This window comes from Erinaceus europaeus, chromosome 10 (genome assembly GCF_950295315.1).
Source record: "Erinaceus europaeus chromosome 10, mEriEur2.1, whole genome shotgun sequence".
Classification (NCBI taxonomy): domain Eukaryota; kingdom Metazoa; phylum Chordata; class Mammalia; order Eulipotyphla; family Erinaceidae; genus Erinaceus; species Erinaceus europaeus.
Genome location: NC_080171.1, coordinates 101,348,677 through 101,367,340, shown reverse-complemented (window position 1 = coordinate 101,367,340; position 18,664 = coordinate 101,348,677). Strand labels below are relative to the sequence as shown.

General features: G+C 48.2%; 1 protein-coding gene across 6 annotated transcripts in view; it reads right to left on the bottom strand.

Moving 5' to 3' along the window:
- Positions 1 to 18,664, bottom strand: part of LRRC8A (leucine rich repeat containing 8 VRAC subunit A) — a 43,078-nt gene that overhangs the window by 6,523 nt on the left and 17,891 nt on the right. For 2 of the 6 annotated variants that reach the window (XM_060200335.1, XM_007527050.3), the window contains one exon: positions 2,461 to 4,625. The exons of 2 other annotated variants lie outside the window; for them this stretch is intronic. In XM_060200335.1, coding sequence (XP_060056318.1) covers positions 2,461 to 4,617 — 2,157 coding nt within the window. In that variant the 5' untranslated portion in view covers positions 4,618 to 4,625. Of the gene's footprint in view, positions 1 to 2,460; positions 4,626 to 4,971; positions 5,079 to 8,686; positions 8,761 to 18,664 lie in introns of those variants that run through there. 2 more of the 6 variants (XM_060200336.1, XM_060200337.1) reach the window with 2 other exon arrangements.

Below are 18,664 nucleotides of genomic sequence, written 5' to 3'. Positions count from 1 at the left end.
GACATCACTCCGGTACATGTGCTGCCAGGGATTGAACTCAGGACCCCATGCTTGAGAGTCCAACACTTTATCCACTGTGCCACCTCCCAGACTACATTTAAGGGTTTTTTTTTTTTTAAGATTTTATTTATTAATAAGAAAGATAGAGGAGAGAGAGAACCAAACATGACTTTAGTACATGGGCTGCTAGGGACTGAACTCAGGACCTCACGCTTGAGAATCCAATGCTTTATCCACTGCAACACTCTTTCACACTCTCTCTCTGCCTCTATCTTTATAGAAAAACAAACAAAAAACTGCTAGATGGAGCAGACAGCCTACTCTGCATGAAGAAAGGCTTAGTTCTGGAAGCAAGGAAAGGGTTTCCCAAATGGCAGAGGGCTGGGCTGTCTTCCTCCTACTGGGAGGGTTCCCAAAGGATGCTGGGGGCAGAGTTACTTCAACCCAGCACTGCCATGGCAGCATAGAGGCGGGAGCCCAGTCAGCTCTTGCCCTGTCTCCTAGGCCCTGATAGCAGACTTCCACCAATGTCACTGTGAGTCTCCACCCTGAACACAGGGTTAGAAAAATTGTTCTTTCCAACCTCAGGTTCTTTCCCTGCAGGTTCTGGTGGACAGAACTTACTACTAGACTCCCCTATGCTGCTTCTCACCTGATTCACTCTTCTTTGTCCTTCAGAGACAGATGAAATGGCCCTTTTCCCAGCAGGCTCACTCACCCTTCGGACGAAGTTTGGGTCCAAGTCATTTCTCTGTGCTCCCAGGAGCTACTTGCCCCAGTGTGGGTCACACTGTACTGAATGCCTGCTATCTGTCTTTCCCCATGTGACAGCTCTGGATGGGCAAGCTGTGGGCCTTGTATGATGTCCCCAGCACTCTGCTCTGTATTAGGATTGATCAAAAAACATTCGCCAAGTGGATGAAGGAATGATAGAGTGGAGGAGTGGGGAGCTGGTGGTGGCAAGAACCCACTCAAGGACCCTGGTTTGGGCTCCTGGCTCCCCACCTGCAGGAGGGCTGCCTCACAAGAGGTGAATCAGGTCTGCAGGTATCTATCTTTCACTCCCCCTCTATCTTCCCCATCTCTCTCAATTTCTCTCTGTCCTATCCGAAGGGGGAAAAAAAAGGCCTTCAGGAGCAGTGGATTCATAGTGCTGTACTGAGACCCAGTGATAACTCTGGAGGCCAAAAAAAAAAGAGTGGAGGAGTGCAGCCTAAGAGGTAGGAGTACAGTGGTTAAGTTTTGGGCTTAGAAGTATCAGGTGGGAGGTAGATAGCATAATGATTATGCAAAGAGCTCTCATGCCTGAGGCTCCAAAGCCCCAGGTTCAATCTCCCCACCATTAGAAGCCAGAATTTATCAATGCTCTGGAAGAGAAAAAAATAAACAAGTATCAAGTCCTGAATCTGATTTCAGGGACTGCATATTCAAGAGTGCAGCTCTAAGGTGCAGGAGATAGCACAGTGGTTTTGCCAACAACTTCTCATGCCTAAGGCTCTGAGGTCCCAGGTTCAGTCTCCTACCAGAGCTGAGTAGTGCTCTGGGGTGAAGAAAAAAAGTGCTGCTCTGGCTTCTCTCTCTTGTCCTCTCTGTCTCATGAGATACATGAAACTGAATCTAAAAAAAGAGTGGAGAAGCAAGAGCAAGGGGCTGGAAGGGAGTTTACCCTCAGCAGCTGTTTCATCTGCAGAAACCAGACCACAAAGCCACAAGAGCACCCTGCTCTCAACCTCACCCACCTTCCTCTAAGGAGGGGTCGCTGATGGCGGCTTCCCCAGCCGGGAGATGGGCTGATGCTGCATAGATGCCACCAACAGTCTCCATCAACAGTGTCACCTCCCATGCTGCTTGCCTGCAAATTTGCACAATTTCCTCTCCGGAAAAAACAGCTGGTTACAAGCCAGCCCTCCCAAACTAAGCCCACCCCTGCCCTTTTATCACCATAAAAAAAAGGAAAAAAAAAAAAAAGAAAGAAAGAAAGGTAAAAATAGTGCCAGGAACTAGGAAAGACCTTTTGGCTTCATCCCAGCAGGCACCAGCTTGCACGTAGTTTCTGTCCCTGGTGGACTCAGATTGGGTCTCAGATCTGGTCTGGGACAAGTTCAGGATGGTCACCAAGTTCCAGGCTAAGCCCTACCTCCCAGAACCACAGGCCTTGAACTTGCTGCCTGTGTACATCCCTGTCTCCTAGGAACCTGGTTTGGGTTCATCCTGGGGACAGGCCAACCCCCTTCCTCACAGAAGCACTCTGCTGCATCCTGTGACTAAAACAAACTCCCAGCCCCCAAGATCCTGATCCAACATGTTTGAATAGGGGTCCCGGGCATCTGTAGTTCCCTGCTGAGGGGTTCTGGGCAGCACAGCTGACAGTGTGCCAAAATGGGGCACTTCAAACAGGTCCGGGACAAGAGATATCCAAGCGCCAATGCCACGTGTGGGCTGCCTGCCGGCACTACTCACCCGGTTGGCTGTCACCGCCAGGTTCTGGAGGTTCTGCAGGAGGCCAATGTCAGCAGGGAGGAAGGTCAGGTTGTTGTGGCTGAGGTCCAGATAGCGCAGCTTTCGGCAGTAGAAAAGCTGGGTGGGGATCTTCTCGATCTTGTTGCGGTTCAGGTAGAGGCGCTCGAGGTTGGTGAGGTTGCCGATCTGGATGGGGATATAGGCGATGTGGTTGTACCACAGTTTAAGGCAGGTGAGGCGGTGCAGGTGCTGGAAGCTGATGATCTCCTCAATGGTTTTGAGGTTGTTGTCCTTGAGGTCAATCTCCTGCAGGTTGTGGAGGCTGAAGATGGAGTGGGGGATGCGCTCCAGGTCGCAGCGGATGAGCTCCAGCTCCGTCAGGTTCACCATCTTCTTGAGACTGTTGAGGACGATGAGCTTGGTGCCCTCGTTGTTGATGGACAGTTTCTGCAGGTGGACGCCCACGTCAGTGACGACCTGGGGCAGCTTGCTCAGGTTGCTCTTGAGCCGCAGCACCTTGAGGCGCTTGAGCTCTCGCAGCCCGTCGATGACGATGTAGCGGTTGTTCTCCGCACTCAGGTTGCCGGTCAGGTGCAGCTCCTCCAGCGTCTTCAGGCTGTAGATCCACAGCGGGATCTCCTTGATGTCCGTGAACTTGATGTGCAGCGCCCGCAGGTTCTCACGCAGGAAGGCCAGGGCGGGGGCCTCGATCTTGGCCGCAGTGTGGTACAGCCACAGCTCCTTGAGGCCCGTGAGCTGGGCGATGCTGGGTGGGATGGTCACGTCGGGGATGAGCTCCAGCTTCAGGACCTCCAGCTCGACCAGGTCGAACACGGTGTCGGGGATGCCGCTGAGCATGAACAGGTGCAGCTCCAGCTTGTCCTGAGCGTTCTTGGTGAGCCGCTGCCGCAGCTTGTCCAGCGTCCACTCGTTGTTGAGGTTCAGCTGCCGCAGCTTGTTCTCGCTCACCTCGGACAGGAAGACGGCAAAGCGCTTGGAGTAGAGGGGGTCATACTGGTCAATGAGGTGGAGCATGAAGGCGAAGTCATTCTTGACGTCCGGGATGTCGCTATAGCTGCTCTCCTCCCGGATGGACTCGAAGGAGTACTTCTTGAGCGAGCGCCGCAGCATCCACCAGAGGGTGTACATGCAGATGAGGCCATAGAAGATGACCAGGCTGATGTAGAAGGACGCCAGGATCTTGAAGAGTGTGGCGAGGGGGTGGGCACACCGGTAGGTGCGGTAGCCCGTCAGGCTCTCGATGTCCACGGTGCAGTCCACGTCGAACTTGATGTTGTGCACGTAGTAGACCGTGTAGCAGATGATGAGGATGAACTTGATTACCTTGATGATGGTCTGGCGCATATAGAGGCGGTACACGATGTCTCCCTCCTCCACGTGGGTCCGGAACTTCTTTACCTTCTCGAACAGCGCCTTGGCCTGCTCACCCTCCTTCTTGTCCAGCACGCCGGTCTCCGAGCGGTCCACGATGCCCTGCTCGATGCGGGACTTGGTCCGCTGCAGCATGGGCACGGTGGCTTCCACGTCCTCGCTGACCGTTGATGACTTCTTGTCCATGGAGCCGTTCATCTTGCTGAAGGCTGGCTTGGGGTCGCTCTCCTCCACGACTGTCTCTGACAGGGCCCGTGTGGTCCAGGGCGAATCAAAGCACTTGAGTAGGATGGACACAAAATGCTCCAGCTTCGAGCTGGTGCGTGGGAACTTGAACCAGAAGTTGCTGCAGGCCAGGAAGATGAGCGTGTGCAGGAGCACCAGGTAGGGGAAGTACTTGGCAAACCAGTGCAGGCGGTTCTCGTAGCACACGGCGTCCACGTAGTTGTACTGGTGCCGGTCCAGGTCGTACTTTATGCCTGTAGGGCCCGTGGCAGGGGCTGGCACGATGGTGGAGTTGGAGTAGGTGGGTTCTGGCCCAGGTGCCGCCCAGCCCCGGAAGGAGTCGTTGCAGGAGTCCTTGGTGACCCACTTGCAAGGCAGGCAGATCATCTTGTCCTGGGTGACCTGCAGCGTGCCTCCAAAGACGGCGATCATCAGCATGACGATGGAGATGTAATCGGTGAACACATCCCACCACGGCTTCAGGATCCGGTATGCTGGCTGTGTGTCCGCAAAGTAGCGGAGCTCTGTCACCGGAATCATGGTTCAACCTGCAAGGGGCCCACAGGAGGGGTTACTGTGGGGTGATCTCACTTTCTGAGACTTGGGGTAGGGAATCAGTGCAGAGAAGGAGATGACGGATCCCCTGTCCACAATTCCACTTGGGCACTGGCTGGGAGTCACAGCCATGCCATTTGAGAATAGCCTTTCACCAGAAACCACATGGTCACCAGGTGGCTGGGATGCACTGTGAAGAAAGGTACATCTGTTCATCTAACAGGCAGGAAGACTGAGTCTGCGGTTGGACCCACACAGTTACACCACTGATATATCCTCACAGGCTACCCCTCCTACATTCTCAAAATAAAACTTTTGGGGGCCAGTGAAATAGCTCACCTGGATAGTGTGCTGCTTAGCCATATGCACAACTCCGGTTCGAGCCCAGCCCCCAGCATACTGAAGGAAATTTCCACACTGTGGCTTCTTTCACTCTCATTGCCTCACTATCTTAAAAAAAAATTATATATATATATATATATATATATATATATATATATATATATATATGTTATGTATCTGGAAATTTTCTTTTTTTAAAAATAATTTCAAAGGAGGGGCAGGGGTAGATAGCACAATGTTTATGCAAGCAGACTATCATGCCTGAGACTCTATCAAGTCCCAAGTTCAATCCCCTGCATCACCATAAGACAGTTCAGTGCTCTGGTTAAAAAAAAAAAAAGAGAGAGAGTAAGATTTTATTTATTTATTAATGCAAAAGATAGGAGGAGAGAGAGAGAGAACCAGATATTACTATGGTACATGTGCTGCTGGGGATTGAACTCCGGACCTCATGCTTGAGAGTCCGATACTTTATCTACTTACTGCACCACCTCCCAGACCACAGTATCTGGGAATTTCTATCTAGACTTTGTCTGTTATTGATCACGAGAAGGACTTGTTTAAAATCTCCCAGGCAGGCTCAGTGACCTACAGCTCACCTAGGAGGGTGCCTGCTTTGCCCCATGCAACACAGCTTTGAGCCGGCACCCACTGCACTTGGGAAGCTCTAATGCTGTAGTGTCTTGCCCTCTCTCCCTGTTTCTGCCTCATATAATCTGGAAAAGTTGGCCTGAAGTGGTGAAGCCGCAGTGACAACAAGAAGTTAAAATCTCCCAGGTGGAGTGCATGCCTTTCAGGTATGAGGCTCAGGGTTAAATTCCAATACAATCAATCAAAAACAAAGGAATGATGGGGTGGTGGTGAATGGGAGATGTATAATGGTTATGCAAACAGACTCTCAAGCCTGAGGTTCTGGAGGTCCCAGGTTCAATCCCGGGCATAATCCAGAGCTGAGCAGTGCTCTGGGGAAAAAAAAAGAAATAAACCAACAAAAGTATCTGCTGGTTGGGGGCTGGGCAGTGGTGCACCCAGTTAAGCACATACAGTACTAAATGCAAAGACCTGCACAAAGATCAGGGTTTGAGTCCCCAGCTCTCCACCTGCAAGGGGTATGCTTCTTGAGCAGGTCTACAGGTGTCTATCTTTCTCTCTCTGTGTCTGTCTCCCGCCTCTTCTCTCAACTTTTCTCTGTCTTATCCGATAAAAAAATGAAATAAAAATCTACAGGTTCACCAGGAAATATGAAACTGTACAGTGATCTGAGATTTCTGTCAGTATAAAAAAAGCAAAATGCAGAAGAGGAGGCTTAAAATGAACTCACTTTTGTAAAACAGAGGGAGGGAAGGTGTTAACATTTTACATGTGTGCATATAGTGATGTCCCTCTGGGGTTCCAGGAGCTCTGAGGGAGAGAGGAATACGCTGTAGTTGTAAGGAAAGGTTCTAGGAAGCAGCCAGAGAGAGGAGGAACCCCCACTCCCGTGGCAAACTCATGCATGAAGGCAAAATAATCTCCAGCTGTATCTACGTGTGTGTGTAAAACTGAAAATAGTAGCAGCAGTCTCCCCTGGGGACTCCAATTCAGCACATCAGGGTAGAGACTAAGATAATGACTTTCAACATGTGACCTGGGTGGCAATAATGAGTGACCATGTTGGGGCCGGGTGGTGGTGCACCTGGCGGAGCGCACATGTTACAATGTACAAGGACCCAGGTTCAAGCCCCTGGGCCCCATCTGCAGGAGGAAAGCTTCACAAGTGGTGAAGCAGTGTTGCAGGTGTCTCTCTGTCTCTGTCTCTATCAGCCCCTTCCCTCTCAATTTCTGGTTGTCTCTATCTAATAAATAAAAATCATAAAAATATTTTTTTTAAAAAATGAGTGATCATGTTTGGGACACACTGGCTATTCAGCCAGTAAACAGGAGGCATGCAACAGAGTAAAGGTTATGGAGGTATGGAAGGAATCCTATTCCAGGGATGTCAAGACACCTGCTTTTACTTTTTTTGTGTGTGTGCCTCCAGGCTTATTGCTGGGGCTCAGTGCCTGCACCACGAATCCACTGCTCCTGGAGGCTGTTTTCCCCTTTTGTTGCCCTTTTTTTTTTTTTTTACCATTGTTGTGGTTATTATTATTATTGTTATCATTGTTGTTGGACAGGACAGAGAGAAATGGAGAGAGATGGGGAAGACAGAGGGGGAGAGAAAGATAGACACCTGCAGACCTGCTTCACTGCTTACAAAGCGACCCCCCTGCAGGTGGGGAGCCAGGGGCTCGAACTAGGATCTTTACACAGTTCTTGCGCTTTGTGCCATGTGCACTTAACCCACTGCACTACCACCCAACCCCCTGATTTTACTTATTTAAATAATATTTTTGTTAATTTTATTGAGAGATACAGAGTGGTCCAGGAGGTGGCAAAGTGGTTAAAGCATTGGACTCTCAAGCATGAGGTCCCGAGTTGAATCCTTGGCAGCACATGCACCAGAGTGATGTCTGACTCTTTCTCTCTCCCCCTATCTTTCTCATTAATAAATAAATAGCATATTTAAAAAAGAGATACAGAGAAAACACACACACACACACACACACACACACACACACGCTCCCCAGCCTCAGAGCACTGTTCAATTTCAGTACTGGCTTATGGTGGTGCTGGGGACTGAACTTGTGACTTTGAAGCCTCAGGCATGAAAGTCTTTTGCAGAACCATTATGCTGTTTCCCTAGCCCAAGACACCATGATTTTTACATATTTATTTATACTGCCCCATGAGAAGTGCAGTTTCTCCTCACTCTTGCTGTCTTCCCTTTTGTACCAGAGCACTGCTCAGCTCTGGTTTATGGTGGTGCTAGGGGTTGAAGCTGGGACATCAGAGCCTCAGGGTAACCCTTACTCTGTCTCTCTCTTTTTCTGAGAGTGATTAAGGAAGTGGTACAGGTGTGAAGCTCCCAGAGGCAAAAAGACAAAAACCAAAATCAAACAAACAAAACACAACCCTATAAAATGAAGTAAGGGGGGGTGGGCAGTAGTGAAATGTGTTAAGCGCACATGGCGTGAAGTACATGGATCAGTGGTGAAGCAGGTCTGCAGGTGTCTATCTTTCTCTCCCCCACTCTGTCTTCCCCTCCTCTCTTGATTTCTCTCTGTCCTATCCAACAACAACAGCAACAATAACAATAGTAACAACAATAGGGGCAACAAAAATGGGGAAAAAATGGACTCCAGGAGCAATGCAGGTACCAAGCCCCAACGATAACCCTGGAGACGACCAAAAAACAAACAAACAAAAAAAGAAGTAAGAAAGGTAATGGTTAGTCACTGGAGAATACTTGGGGAAAAGAGTTTAAGAACAAAACTAGAAGACTGAAGAATAGCACTCAGTGGTACTTACTGAATAAGTGATAACCTTTCAGTCTTTTCCATATATATATATATATATATATATATATATATTTAAAATTTTATTTACTTAATATAGAGAGGGAGAGAGAGAACCAGAGCATCATTCTGTCACCTTGCAGGTCACTGTGTTTTTGTTTTAAATATTTATCTATTGGTTAGGGAGGTAGCATAAGGGTAATGCAAAATGGCTTTCATGCCTGTGGCTCTGAGGTCCCAGATTTAATTCCTGGCCCCATCATAAGCCAAAGTTGAACAGTGCTCTCGTAAATAAATACATAGATGAAATTCTAAATTTAAAAAAAGGTATTTATTTATGTATTAACATAAAAGATGGCCTCCAGGAGCACTGGATTTGTAGTGCAAGCACCAAGCCCCAGCAATAACCCTGGAGACAAAAGAAAAAAAAAAAAAATGAAGAAAGGTAATGTTTAGTTACTGAAGAATACTCGGGGAAAAAAGTTTTAATAATAAGAAACAAAAGGAGGAAAGAGAGGTAGAGTATCAAAGCAATGCTGAAAATCAAACTCAAGATGTTCAAGGCTCCAGCTGCCTCCTGGGTGCATGCATATAGATATATGAGAAAGGCAGAGAGATAACAGACGTTTATACAAAAGATTCATGTCTAAGGAACTAGAGGTTTCCAGTTCAATCCCTGGCACTACCACGAGCCAGAGCTGAGCAGTGCTTTGCTCTGGTAAACACACAACACACACACACACACACACACACACACACACACACACACACACACACACACCCTGCCATTTATGATGATCTGTTTTTGTCTCATGTTTTACTTTTGTTTGAACCTAAGATCTCATGCACATGAGACATCTACAACTGTTGAATCAGTATCCTTGGTCCCAGAATCTGGATTAAATTTTTTTTTTTTTATTAACAAGAAAGAGCCAGAGCATCACTCTGGCACACGTGATGTCCGGGACTGATCTTCATACTTGAGACCGGTCAGTGTTTTATCCAGTACACCACCTCCCAGGTAATTTGATTTTTTTCCCTCCTTTTCTCCTTCCTTCCTTCCTTCCTTCCTTCCTTCCTTCCTTCCTTCCTTCCTTCCTTCTTTCCTTCCTTCCTATATACTAGAGCACCACTCAGTTAGTTCTCTGGCTTACGGTGGTTCAGGAGATTGAACCTAGGACCTTTGGTGCCATAGACAATATTGTGCTACAGATGGAGGCCTAGTCCTATAATCTAGATTCTAAGCTAAGGTCAAAATACCTGTGCTTTGACAAAAGGGTGCCTAGGTTATGGGACTGGACTATTTTATGTTGATTACTGCCATAATAAACCCTTCATAAAACAGGGCCTCCCTGCAGACACCAAAAGCCTCCTGTCCTGTCCTTCTAGGGCACAGTGGGGTGGCAGGGAGGACAGAAAGAAAGCAAACCAGGCTGCCATGAGAGCTCTGGGGCACTTAACAGAGGTGATGAAGGCCGCTACATTTACCCAAGTCCCCAGCTTGCCCTTACCACAGAATCCCTACCATGCCTGTCATACTCCCAGGTGGGGAACTAAGGCTCAGGGAGGTGATGTCATTTGCCCAAGGTCATTATGCTACTGAGGGCAGGGAGGAGACCAAACCCATGTCTGTCCCTCCACTTCTCAGCTCAGGTCTTTCCCACTGCTGGGCTCACTCTCCACCTGGCCCCAGGCCCCACACAGAGGCAGCATGGAAAGAGATCAAACTGGGAGTCCAGGAGCCCTGACCCACACCCCCTATCACCACCACCTACACTCTGGGGTTCCCAGAGCTCAGGTCATGGCGGGGCTATCAGACATTGCCCACCCTGGGGCGGCAGTGGCTGTAGCCCAAGAGGGGTTGGCTTATGGTGAGACCAGGACTGGGGCCAGGGCAGCACCCGCCTCCCAGGAAGGCCAGGGACCACTAATGAGCAGCTGTTCCTTGTGCCACCCACACTCTTGGGAAAGTGGCACTGAGGGTGAGTAGGGGGGAAGGGGCCTGCTGAATCATGGGCCAGCCTCCAGCTGAGATGCCAGTCAGTCCTTCCTTCCTTCCTTCCTTCCTTCCTTCCTTCCTTCCTTCCTTCCTTCCTTCCTTCCTTCCATTGGCTCCTTCAGATTGGGAGCAGGAAGGGAGGAGGGGCCATAATGAGGTCTGAGGGCAAGCAGCGGGTGGCAGAGTCCAGAGTGAAATGGCCCAGGGCAGGACGCCAGGCCTGGGGGTGGGACCCTGTATGACCAGGCAGGATGTGGTTGCTGTTTTGAGGGAAGGGGTGTGTCAGGAGAAGGGAACACCCATCTCCCACAGTGGGGAGTCTCTTACAAGAGGTAGCAACTGCCTACAGTGCACTTACAGGTGAGGGAACTTGAGGCTCTAAGAGGCAGGAACAGTCTCCCCTCTTCCAACACCCAAACTCTGTGCAGCCCATGGCTCTGTTCTTTGGGGAAATGAAAGTGGCCAGATTTTCCACTCACCACCCACCCTCAGGGTGAGCATGTGGGCAACAGGAGTGGCTGGATTATTACGGCCTTGTGTGCAGGGTGTGGGGGCAGAGGTGGGGGTGGTATGGACGGCAGCCATGGCTACAGAGAGCAGGCACTAATTTCCACCAGGAAGGCTTCATGGAGGGAGTGGTCCCTTTCACAGGAGGAGCTGTAAATTCTTCACTGGCTTCTGACGTCAGGTTCTTCACAAATATACCTCCTGGGCCCTGGAGTACTATGCTTTTGTTTGTGTGTTAATAGCTCCCTTGGATAGACTGCTGCTTTGCCATGTGCCAGAGGCAGATTTGAGCCCAGCACTCACCACATTGAAGGGATTTTAGGTGCTGTGTTCTCTTCTCATTCTGACTGTTTCTATCTAAAAATAAACAACAATAATAAAATTTTAAAATAAAAGGGTTTATTTATTTTATTTTTTTACCAGAGCACTGCTCAGCTCTGGCTTATGGTGGTGTGGGGGATTGAACCTGAGACTTTGGAGCCTCAGGAATGAGAGTCTCTTTGCACAACCATTATACTATTTACCCAGCAAAGTAAAAGATTTATTATGGGCCAGGAGGTGATACACCTGGTTGAAAGCACACTTTACTATGCTTAAGGATCCAGGTTCAACCCCCTGGTCGCCCTCTATGGGGGAAGGCTGTACACGTGGTGAAGCAATGCTGCAGACATCTTTCTCCCTCTCTATCTTCCTCTTCCTTCTTGAATTTCTGTCTCTATCCAATACAATAAATCACAGAAAATGCTTGGGGGGAGGGGGAAGGTCCCAGCTTTCCACCTGCAGGGGGTTCGCTTCGCAAGTGTTGAAGCAGGTCTGCAGGTGTCTCTCTCTCTCTGCCTCTTGATTTCTTTCTGTTCTATCCAAGCACAATGACAGCAATAATAACCACAACAACGATAAACAACAAGGGCAACAAAAGGGGGAAAAAAAAAAGCCCCCAGGAGCAGTGGATTCATAGTGCAGGCACTGAGCCCACCTAGCCATAGCAATAACCCTGGAGGCAAAAAAAGAAAAAGAAAATGCTTAGGGGCTGGGTGGTGGAGCACCTGGTTGAGCACACGTTACAATGCACAGGACCTGGGTTCAAGCCCCCAGCCCCTACCTGCAGGGGGAAAGCTTTGTGAGGGAAGAAGCAGTGCTGTAGGTGTCTTTCTCCTTCTCTATCACCCTTTTCCCTCTCAATTTCTGACTGTCTCTATCCAATAGATAAATAAAGATTTTTTTTAAATGCTTAAAAGTGGTCTGGGAAGTGGATTAAGTGTTAGACTCTCAGGCATGAAGTCCAGAGTTCAGTCCCCAGAAGTACATGTACCAAGGTGATTCTCTGGTTCTCTTTTTCTCTCTCCTTCCATCTCTCTAATAATTATTTTTAAAAAATAAAGAAAATGCTTAAATATTTTTTTAAAATTTATGATGAAGATGGGGGTAGGGAAGAGAGAGAGAGCCAGAGCATCACTCTGAACATGTGATGCTGGGGATCAAGCTCAAGAGCTCATGCTTGTAAGTTCAGTACTGTCGCCAGTGCACCACCTCAGAATGTCACACTTCTGGCTAATGACAGTCCCTTCTGGCTAATGGTATCTATCCTCACATCTCCGCCCCTGCAGGTGGGACCAGGACAGCACACATGAGCTATTGGGTACATTCTGAGGCTTTCTAACAGAGGGCCTGAGAAGGGGACAGGGTTGGGAGGAGTGCAGGAAGGGTGTGGGCAGTGGCAGAGAGGCAGTTTCAGGTGCATGTGGGCTGGGTGGTAGAGGGATGAGGAAGCATCTGTTGCCCCTCCCTGTTCCTGCCTAACCCAAAGACCCTAGGAAGAAGCCAACCCCCAGTTCATACTGCTATCTCCCTCCCTGGGGCTGGGAGCTAAGAGAATGGAACCTCCCTAGGAGCTGGGTGACTCAAGGTGACTAAACTCCAGGGCTTGGAGTACAATGATGACAGAGGGCCAAGCCCAGAAGATGCACACTGTTTGGATGCTTATCCCCATACCCCCCCCCACACACACACATTTTGTGCTTACTATAGTACAATACACATATTATGTTTTTAACAATTTTTTAAATCTTTTTTTTAAACTTCAAATTTTTTTTTCCTTTTTGTTGCCCTTGTTGTCATTGTTATTATTTTTGCTGCCGTCGTTGTTGGATGAGACAGAGAAAAATCTAGAGGAGGGGAAGACAGAGAGGGGGAGAGAAAGATAGACACCTGCAGACTTGCTTCACCGCTTCCCTGCAGGTGGGGAGCTGGGGGCTCGAACCGGGATCCTTACGTCGGTCCTTGCGCTTTACAACATGTACACTTAACCCGCTGCACAACCACCCGGCTCCCTACACATACTATTTTTTTAAGATTATATATTTTATTTATCTATTTTGGGTAAACATAGAGAGGAATTTAGAGGGAAGGGAGGGTAGAGAGAGGGAAAAAGAGACACCTGCAGCACTGCTTCACTGCTTGTGAAGCTTCCCATCTGCAGGTGGGTACCAAAGACTTGAGCCTGGGTTTTTGTGCATGGTAATGTGTGCACTCAACTGGATGTGCCACCACTCAGCCCCGTAAAATCCATTTTGGGGGGGGGCAGAGAGCATAACAGTTATGGAAAGTGTCTTTCATGCCCGAGGCTCTGAGGTTCTAGGCTCAATTCCCAGCACCACCATAAGCCAGAGCTGAGCAGTGCTCTGGTCTCTCTCTCCTCACATCTCTTTCTCATTAAAAATTAATAAAACGCCCACCTGCAGGAGAGTCGCATCACAGGCGGTGAAGCAGGTCTGCAGGTGTCTGTCTTTCTCTCCCCCTCTGTCTTCCCCTCCTCTCTCCATTTCTCTCTGTCCTATCCAACAATGACATCAATAACAACAACAATAACTATAACAATGATAAAAAACAAGGGCAACAAAAGGGAAAATAAATAAATACATATAAAAATTAAAAAAATAAACAAAATGTTTAAATGTGCATAGTTGGGCCATGGAAGCTGCTCAGTGGTGTTGTTATGCATGTGTGATTTCCTGGGTTCATTCCTGGCACTGCAGAAAATGACAAAGTAAAACAGACAGGAGGAATATCATCTAGCTATAGAATGGAAGGAAATGCCAAGACAGTCTACCACATGAGTGAACCTTGAAGTGAAATAAGAGGTTACTGAAGGGACAGAGTTTATACAATTCCACTTATATGGGGTACCTAGAATGGTGGCTGAGGAAATAGCTCAACTGGTAGAGTGTGGGACTTGCATGCCTAAGGCTTCTGGTTCGATCGCCAATACCACATGCAATGGACTGGTGCTCTGCCTTTTCTCTCTCTGCCTGCCTCATATGAAGGTCTAGCTCAGATGGAAATGGGTAAGAATAGATCTCAAAAAATGAAAGTAGGGGCTGGGCAGTGGCATACCCAGTTAAATGCACATAATACTAAGCACAAGGACCCATGCAAGGACCTCAGTTCAAGCCCCTGGCTCCCCAACTTCAGGGAGAACAAGCCAGAACCCCTTGAACTCATCTCCCCACACCCCCCAACAAAAGCAGCCTCCTCCCCCACTGAAAGGCACCGTTATCACCGGGACAGGCCTCCGTTGTTCTCCCGTAGCTGGGCCGGGTCTCCTGGGTCTGGGGGGCGGGGGCAGCGAGCCCCAGTGGCGGCTAACCTCCCCCCAACCCCCCAGTTCTGTCGGCTCAGGACTGACAGGGAGCCTGCTGAGATCCCAGATGCGGGCGACGCTCCTGATCAAAGTTGCAGCCTCAGCAGCTTCACAAACAGTGAAGCAAGTCTGCAGGTGTCTCTGTCTCCCCCACCCTCAATTTCTCTCTGTCTTATCCAATAAAATGGAAAGAAATGACTGCCAGGAGCAGTAGATTTGAAGTGCTGGCACCAAGCCCCAGCTCCTAAAGGCAAAAAAAAAAAAAGTAGAGTGATAGTGGTCCGGGAGGTGGCGCAGTGGGATAAAATGTTGGTCTCTCAGGCATGAGGTCCTGAGTTCAATCCCCGACAGCACACGTACCAGAGTGATATCTGGTTCTTTCTCTCTCCTGTCCCTCTCATTAATAAATAAATAAAATATTTAAAAAACAAACAAACAAAAAGAAAGTAGAGTGGTAGACGCCAGGAACCAGCAGTAGGAAGGGGAATTAAGAAAAAAAAAATTTATGGAGGCCGGGCAGTGACACATCGGGTTAAACACACATAGTACTAAGCGCAAGGACCTGCACAAGGATCCTGATTCAAGCCCCTGGCTCCTCACCTGCAAGAAGGGGTGGGGTCACTTCACAAACGGTGAAGCAAGTCTGCAGGTGTCTATATTTCTCTATCTTCCTCTCCCCTCTCAATTTCTCTCTGTTCTTTCCAAAAAATCGAAAAAATGGCTACAGAAGCAGTGCATTTGTAGTGTAGTCATCAAGCCCCCAACAACAACCCTGGAGGCAAAAAATTTTTTTTACTTATTTATGGTGGAAGAGTCAGTGTCACTGACACGTGATGCCAGGGATTGAACACAAGAGCCTGTGTTTGACAGTCCAATGCCTTATCCTCCTGGCCGTGCCTCACACTCATTTTATGGCTGTAGAAACAAGTTCCGCAATAGAAGTCCTTTGTCCAAGTCCACACCGCCTGTGTCAGAGACTGGCTTTCAAACCTAAATGTGGGAGAGAGCCCAGACAAGAGGCACCTCCAGGTGGGCCATTCAGATGGAGCAAATCCTGCCTACCGGTGTCTCAGGAGGGTACAGAAGGGAGAGGGAAAGGGACAGAATCACAGGAGTAGAGCTCTTTCCTCCCAGTTACGGGAAGATCTTTGCAGACAGTTTCCTGTGGGCAGTACCTTCACTCACCGAGTCCTCATGTGGCACTGCCAACCAGCAGAGGTGTGGAGTGACCGCTTTCTCAGGTCCTCAGCTTCTCTAAAGGCAACCAAGAATCTGCCCAGAAGTACCCATAGCTTTTTTTTTTTTTTTGTATAGAAAAAATGGAGAAGGGAGAAGATAAAGAGGGAAACAGAAACACCTGAAATACTGCTTCTCCTCTCACAAAATGTTCCTCCTCAGGTGACGACTGGTGGCTGGAGTCTGATTCTTAATCTTTTTTTTTTAATTTATTTAATTTATTTATTCCCTTCTGTTGCCCTTGTTTTATTGTTGTAGTTATTATTATTGTTGTTGCTGTTGTTGGATAGGACAGAGAGAAATGGAGAGAGGGAGGGGAAGACAGAGAGGAGGAGAGAAAGATAGACACCTGCAGACCTGCTTCACCGCCTGTGAAGTGACTCCCCTGCAGGTGGGGAGCCGGGGTTTGAACCGGGATCCTTATGCCGGTCCTTGTGCTTTGCGCCACCTGCGCTTAACCCGCTGCGCGACAGCCCGACTCCCTGGAGTCTGATTCTTATTCGTTGTAGTGTGTGTGCTCTACCAAGTATGCCACACTCAGCCTCCCCCCACACACATTTTGTAAAACAGAGTGCTAGGCCTTGGTCCAGCCTGGATGACACCATCCCCACCACCAGTGCCTTGCTTGATTCTAAAGCTGGGGACACCAGCTGACAATGCCTTATCTGTCATTTCTAGCCACAGTCAGGAGAGAAGGCAGCGTGTGGCCTGGGAACCAGCACTCCACCCATCTCAGTGCCTTGGTTTCCCCATCTGTAAGTGTGGGTGGTAACAGGCACTCTGCCAAGCTCTTGGGCTTTCCAGAAGTCATAGAAGTGAGGTTTCCCAAGCTGCCTGCATGGAAGCTCGGGCAGGTGGAGAGAAAATCTTGGGAGTGGTGACATGAGCTTTCAGGTGTGACTTCACCTCTCTGAGCCATGGTTCCCCATTTGTAGCATGGGGCAGACATAGAATCAGGCCTCCAGAGAAACTTATTTTGGTTTCCCCTGCCACCAGTTATCACTGGGTCTTGGTGCCTGTGCCATGACTCCACCACTACCAAAGGTTACCCATTTATCCTTCCTTCCTTCCTTCCTTTTTTTAAATGATGCAGAGAGAAACAGAGATGGAAAGACACAGGGAGAGAGACAGACAGAGAGAGAGAGAGATACCTGCAACACTGTTCCACTGCTTATTAAGCGTCCCCCCTGCAGATGAGGATGGGGGCATGAACTCAGGTCTTTACTGGGTGTGTCACTATCAGAAACACAACCCTTGCTTTGACAAGACAGCCCATGAAGGTGTGAAAGAAGTGCAGAACCAGAGCATGAAGGGAATGGAAAAGAAAAAGCACTGTGGGACTGACAGAAATCTGACAAAGATCTAGCTAGGTGGGGCCTGGAACACAGACACAAGCTGGCCACCAGCACTAGATCCTAGAAGCTTCAAGAGCCCACGAGATTGTGCCTGGCCCTTTGCAGTGGGATTCAGTAGCTCTCTCTGTATGTAACACTATTTTGGAAAAAAGTGAGGTCCATAATAATAATAGCACATTTTGGTGAGCCCTTGGCTAACATCCCCTATAATATCCCCGAGGCTGGACTAGAAGGCAGGATGAAAGAAAACTAATATTTTACGAGATTATTTTGAGAGGAAAAAAAGACGGGAGATAGCATAATGATTATGCAAAAAACGTTTGTGTCTGAGGCTGTACAGTCATGGACTCAGTCCCCAGCACTACCATAAATCAGAGCTGTGTAGTGCTCTGGTGAAAAAAAAAAAAGGGAGGGGTTTAGCATAACAGACTTTAATGCCTGAGGCTCCAAGGTCCCAGGTTCAATTCCCTACAACATCATAAAGCCAGAGCTGAGCCTTGCTCTGGTAAAAACAAAAACAAAAACAAAACAAGGGGAAGAAAATCTAAAATTAAGGAGGGGCAGGCAGGCAGTAGCACACCTAGTTTAGTGCATATGTTACCATGTGTCACAGCCTGGGTTCGAGCCTCCAGTCCCCACCTGCAGGGGAGAGCTTTACAGTAGTGAAGTGCTGTTACAGTTGTCTCTCTCTCTTCCCTTCATCTCCTTCTTCCTTCTCGATTTCTCTGTCTCTGTCCAATAAATAAACAGGGCTGGGTAGTGGTGCACCCACTAGAATGTACATGTCACCATGTGCAAGAACCCAGGTTCAAGCCCCCAGCCTCCACCTGCAGGGGGGAAGTTCCACCAGTGGTGAAGCAGGTCTGTAGGTGCCTCTCTGTCTTTCTTTCTCTCTATCTCCCCCTGCCCTCCAAATTTCTGTCTTGATCTAATAAATAAAAATAATGAAAACAACAAGAAAGGAAAATAAATTTAATAAATATTAAAAAATAAAAATAATGACATTTTAAAAATAAATAACATTTAAGATAAAAAAAAAAGTCTGGAGATATCTTACTTAGTAAAGCACATGCCTTGCTGCACACGAGGCTCTGGATTTGAGTCCTAGGACCAAGCAGCATCATGGATAACACTGGGACAACTTCATGGATGGTAAAGAAATGCTATGGTGTCTCTCTCACTCAAAGAAGTGAAATCATTTGGATGCTCAGTGGTGGAATTGTGCAAGACTCACACTAGCATTAAATTAAACAGTATTTGGTGGAGGGAACAGACTTTACACAACAGACTTGCTTCCAGATGTTGCCTGAAGTCTGGAGATTCCAGGTTCAAACTCTGGTACTACTATAAGGCAGGGCTTGACAAAAGGAAAAAAAAAAAATATATATATATATAGTAGAAAAATATAATACACACACTGTAGACAAAAATTAAAAATAAAGAGTAAAGGAGGAGAGACCCACCCTACTAGGGAAAGAGAGAAGCAGACTGGGAGTATGGACCGACCAGTCAACGCCCATGTTCAGCGGGGAAGCAATTACAGAAGCCAGACCTTCCACCTTCTGCAACCCACAAT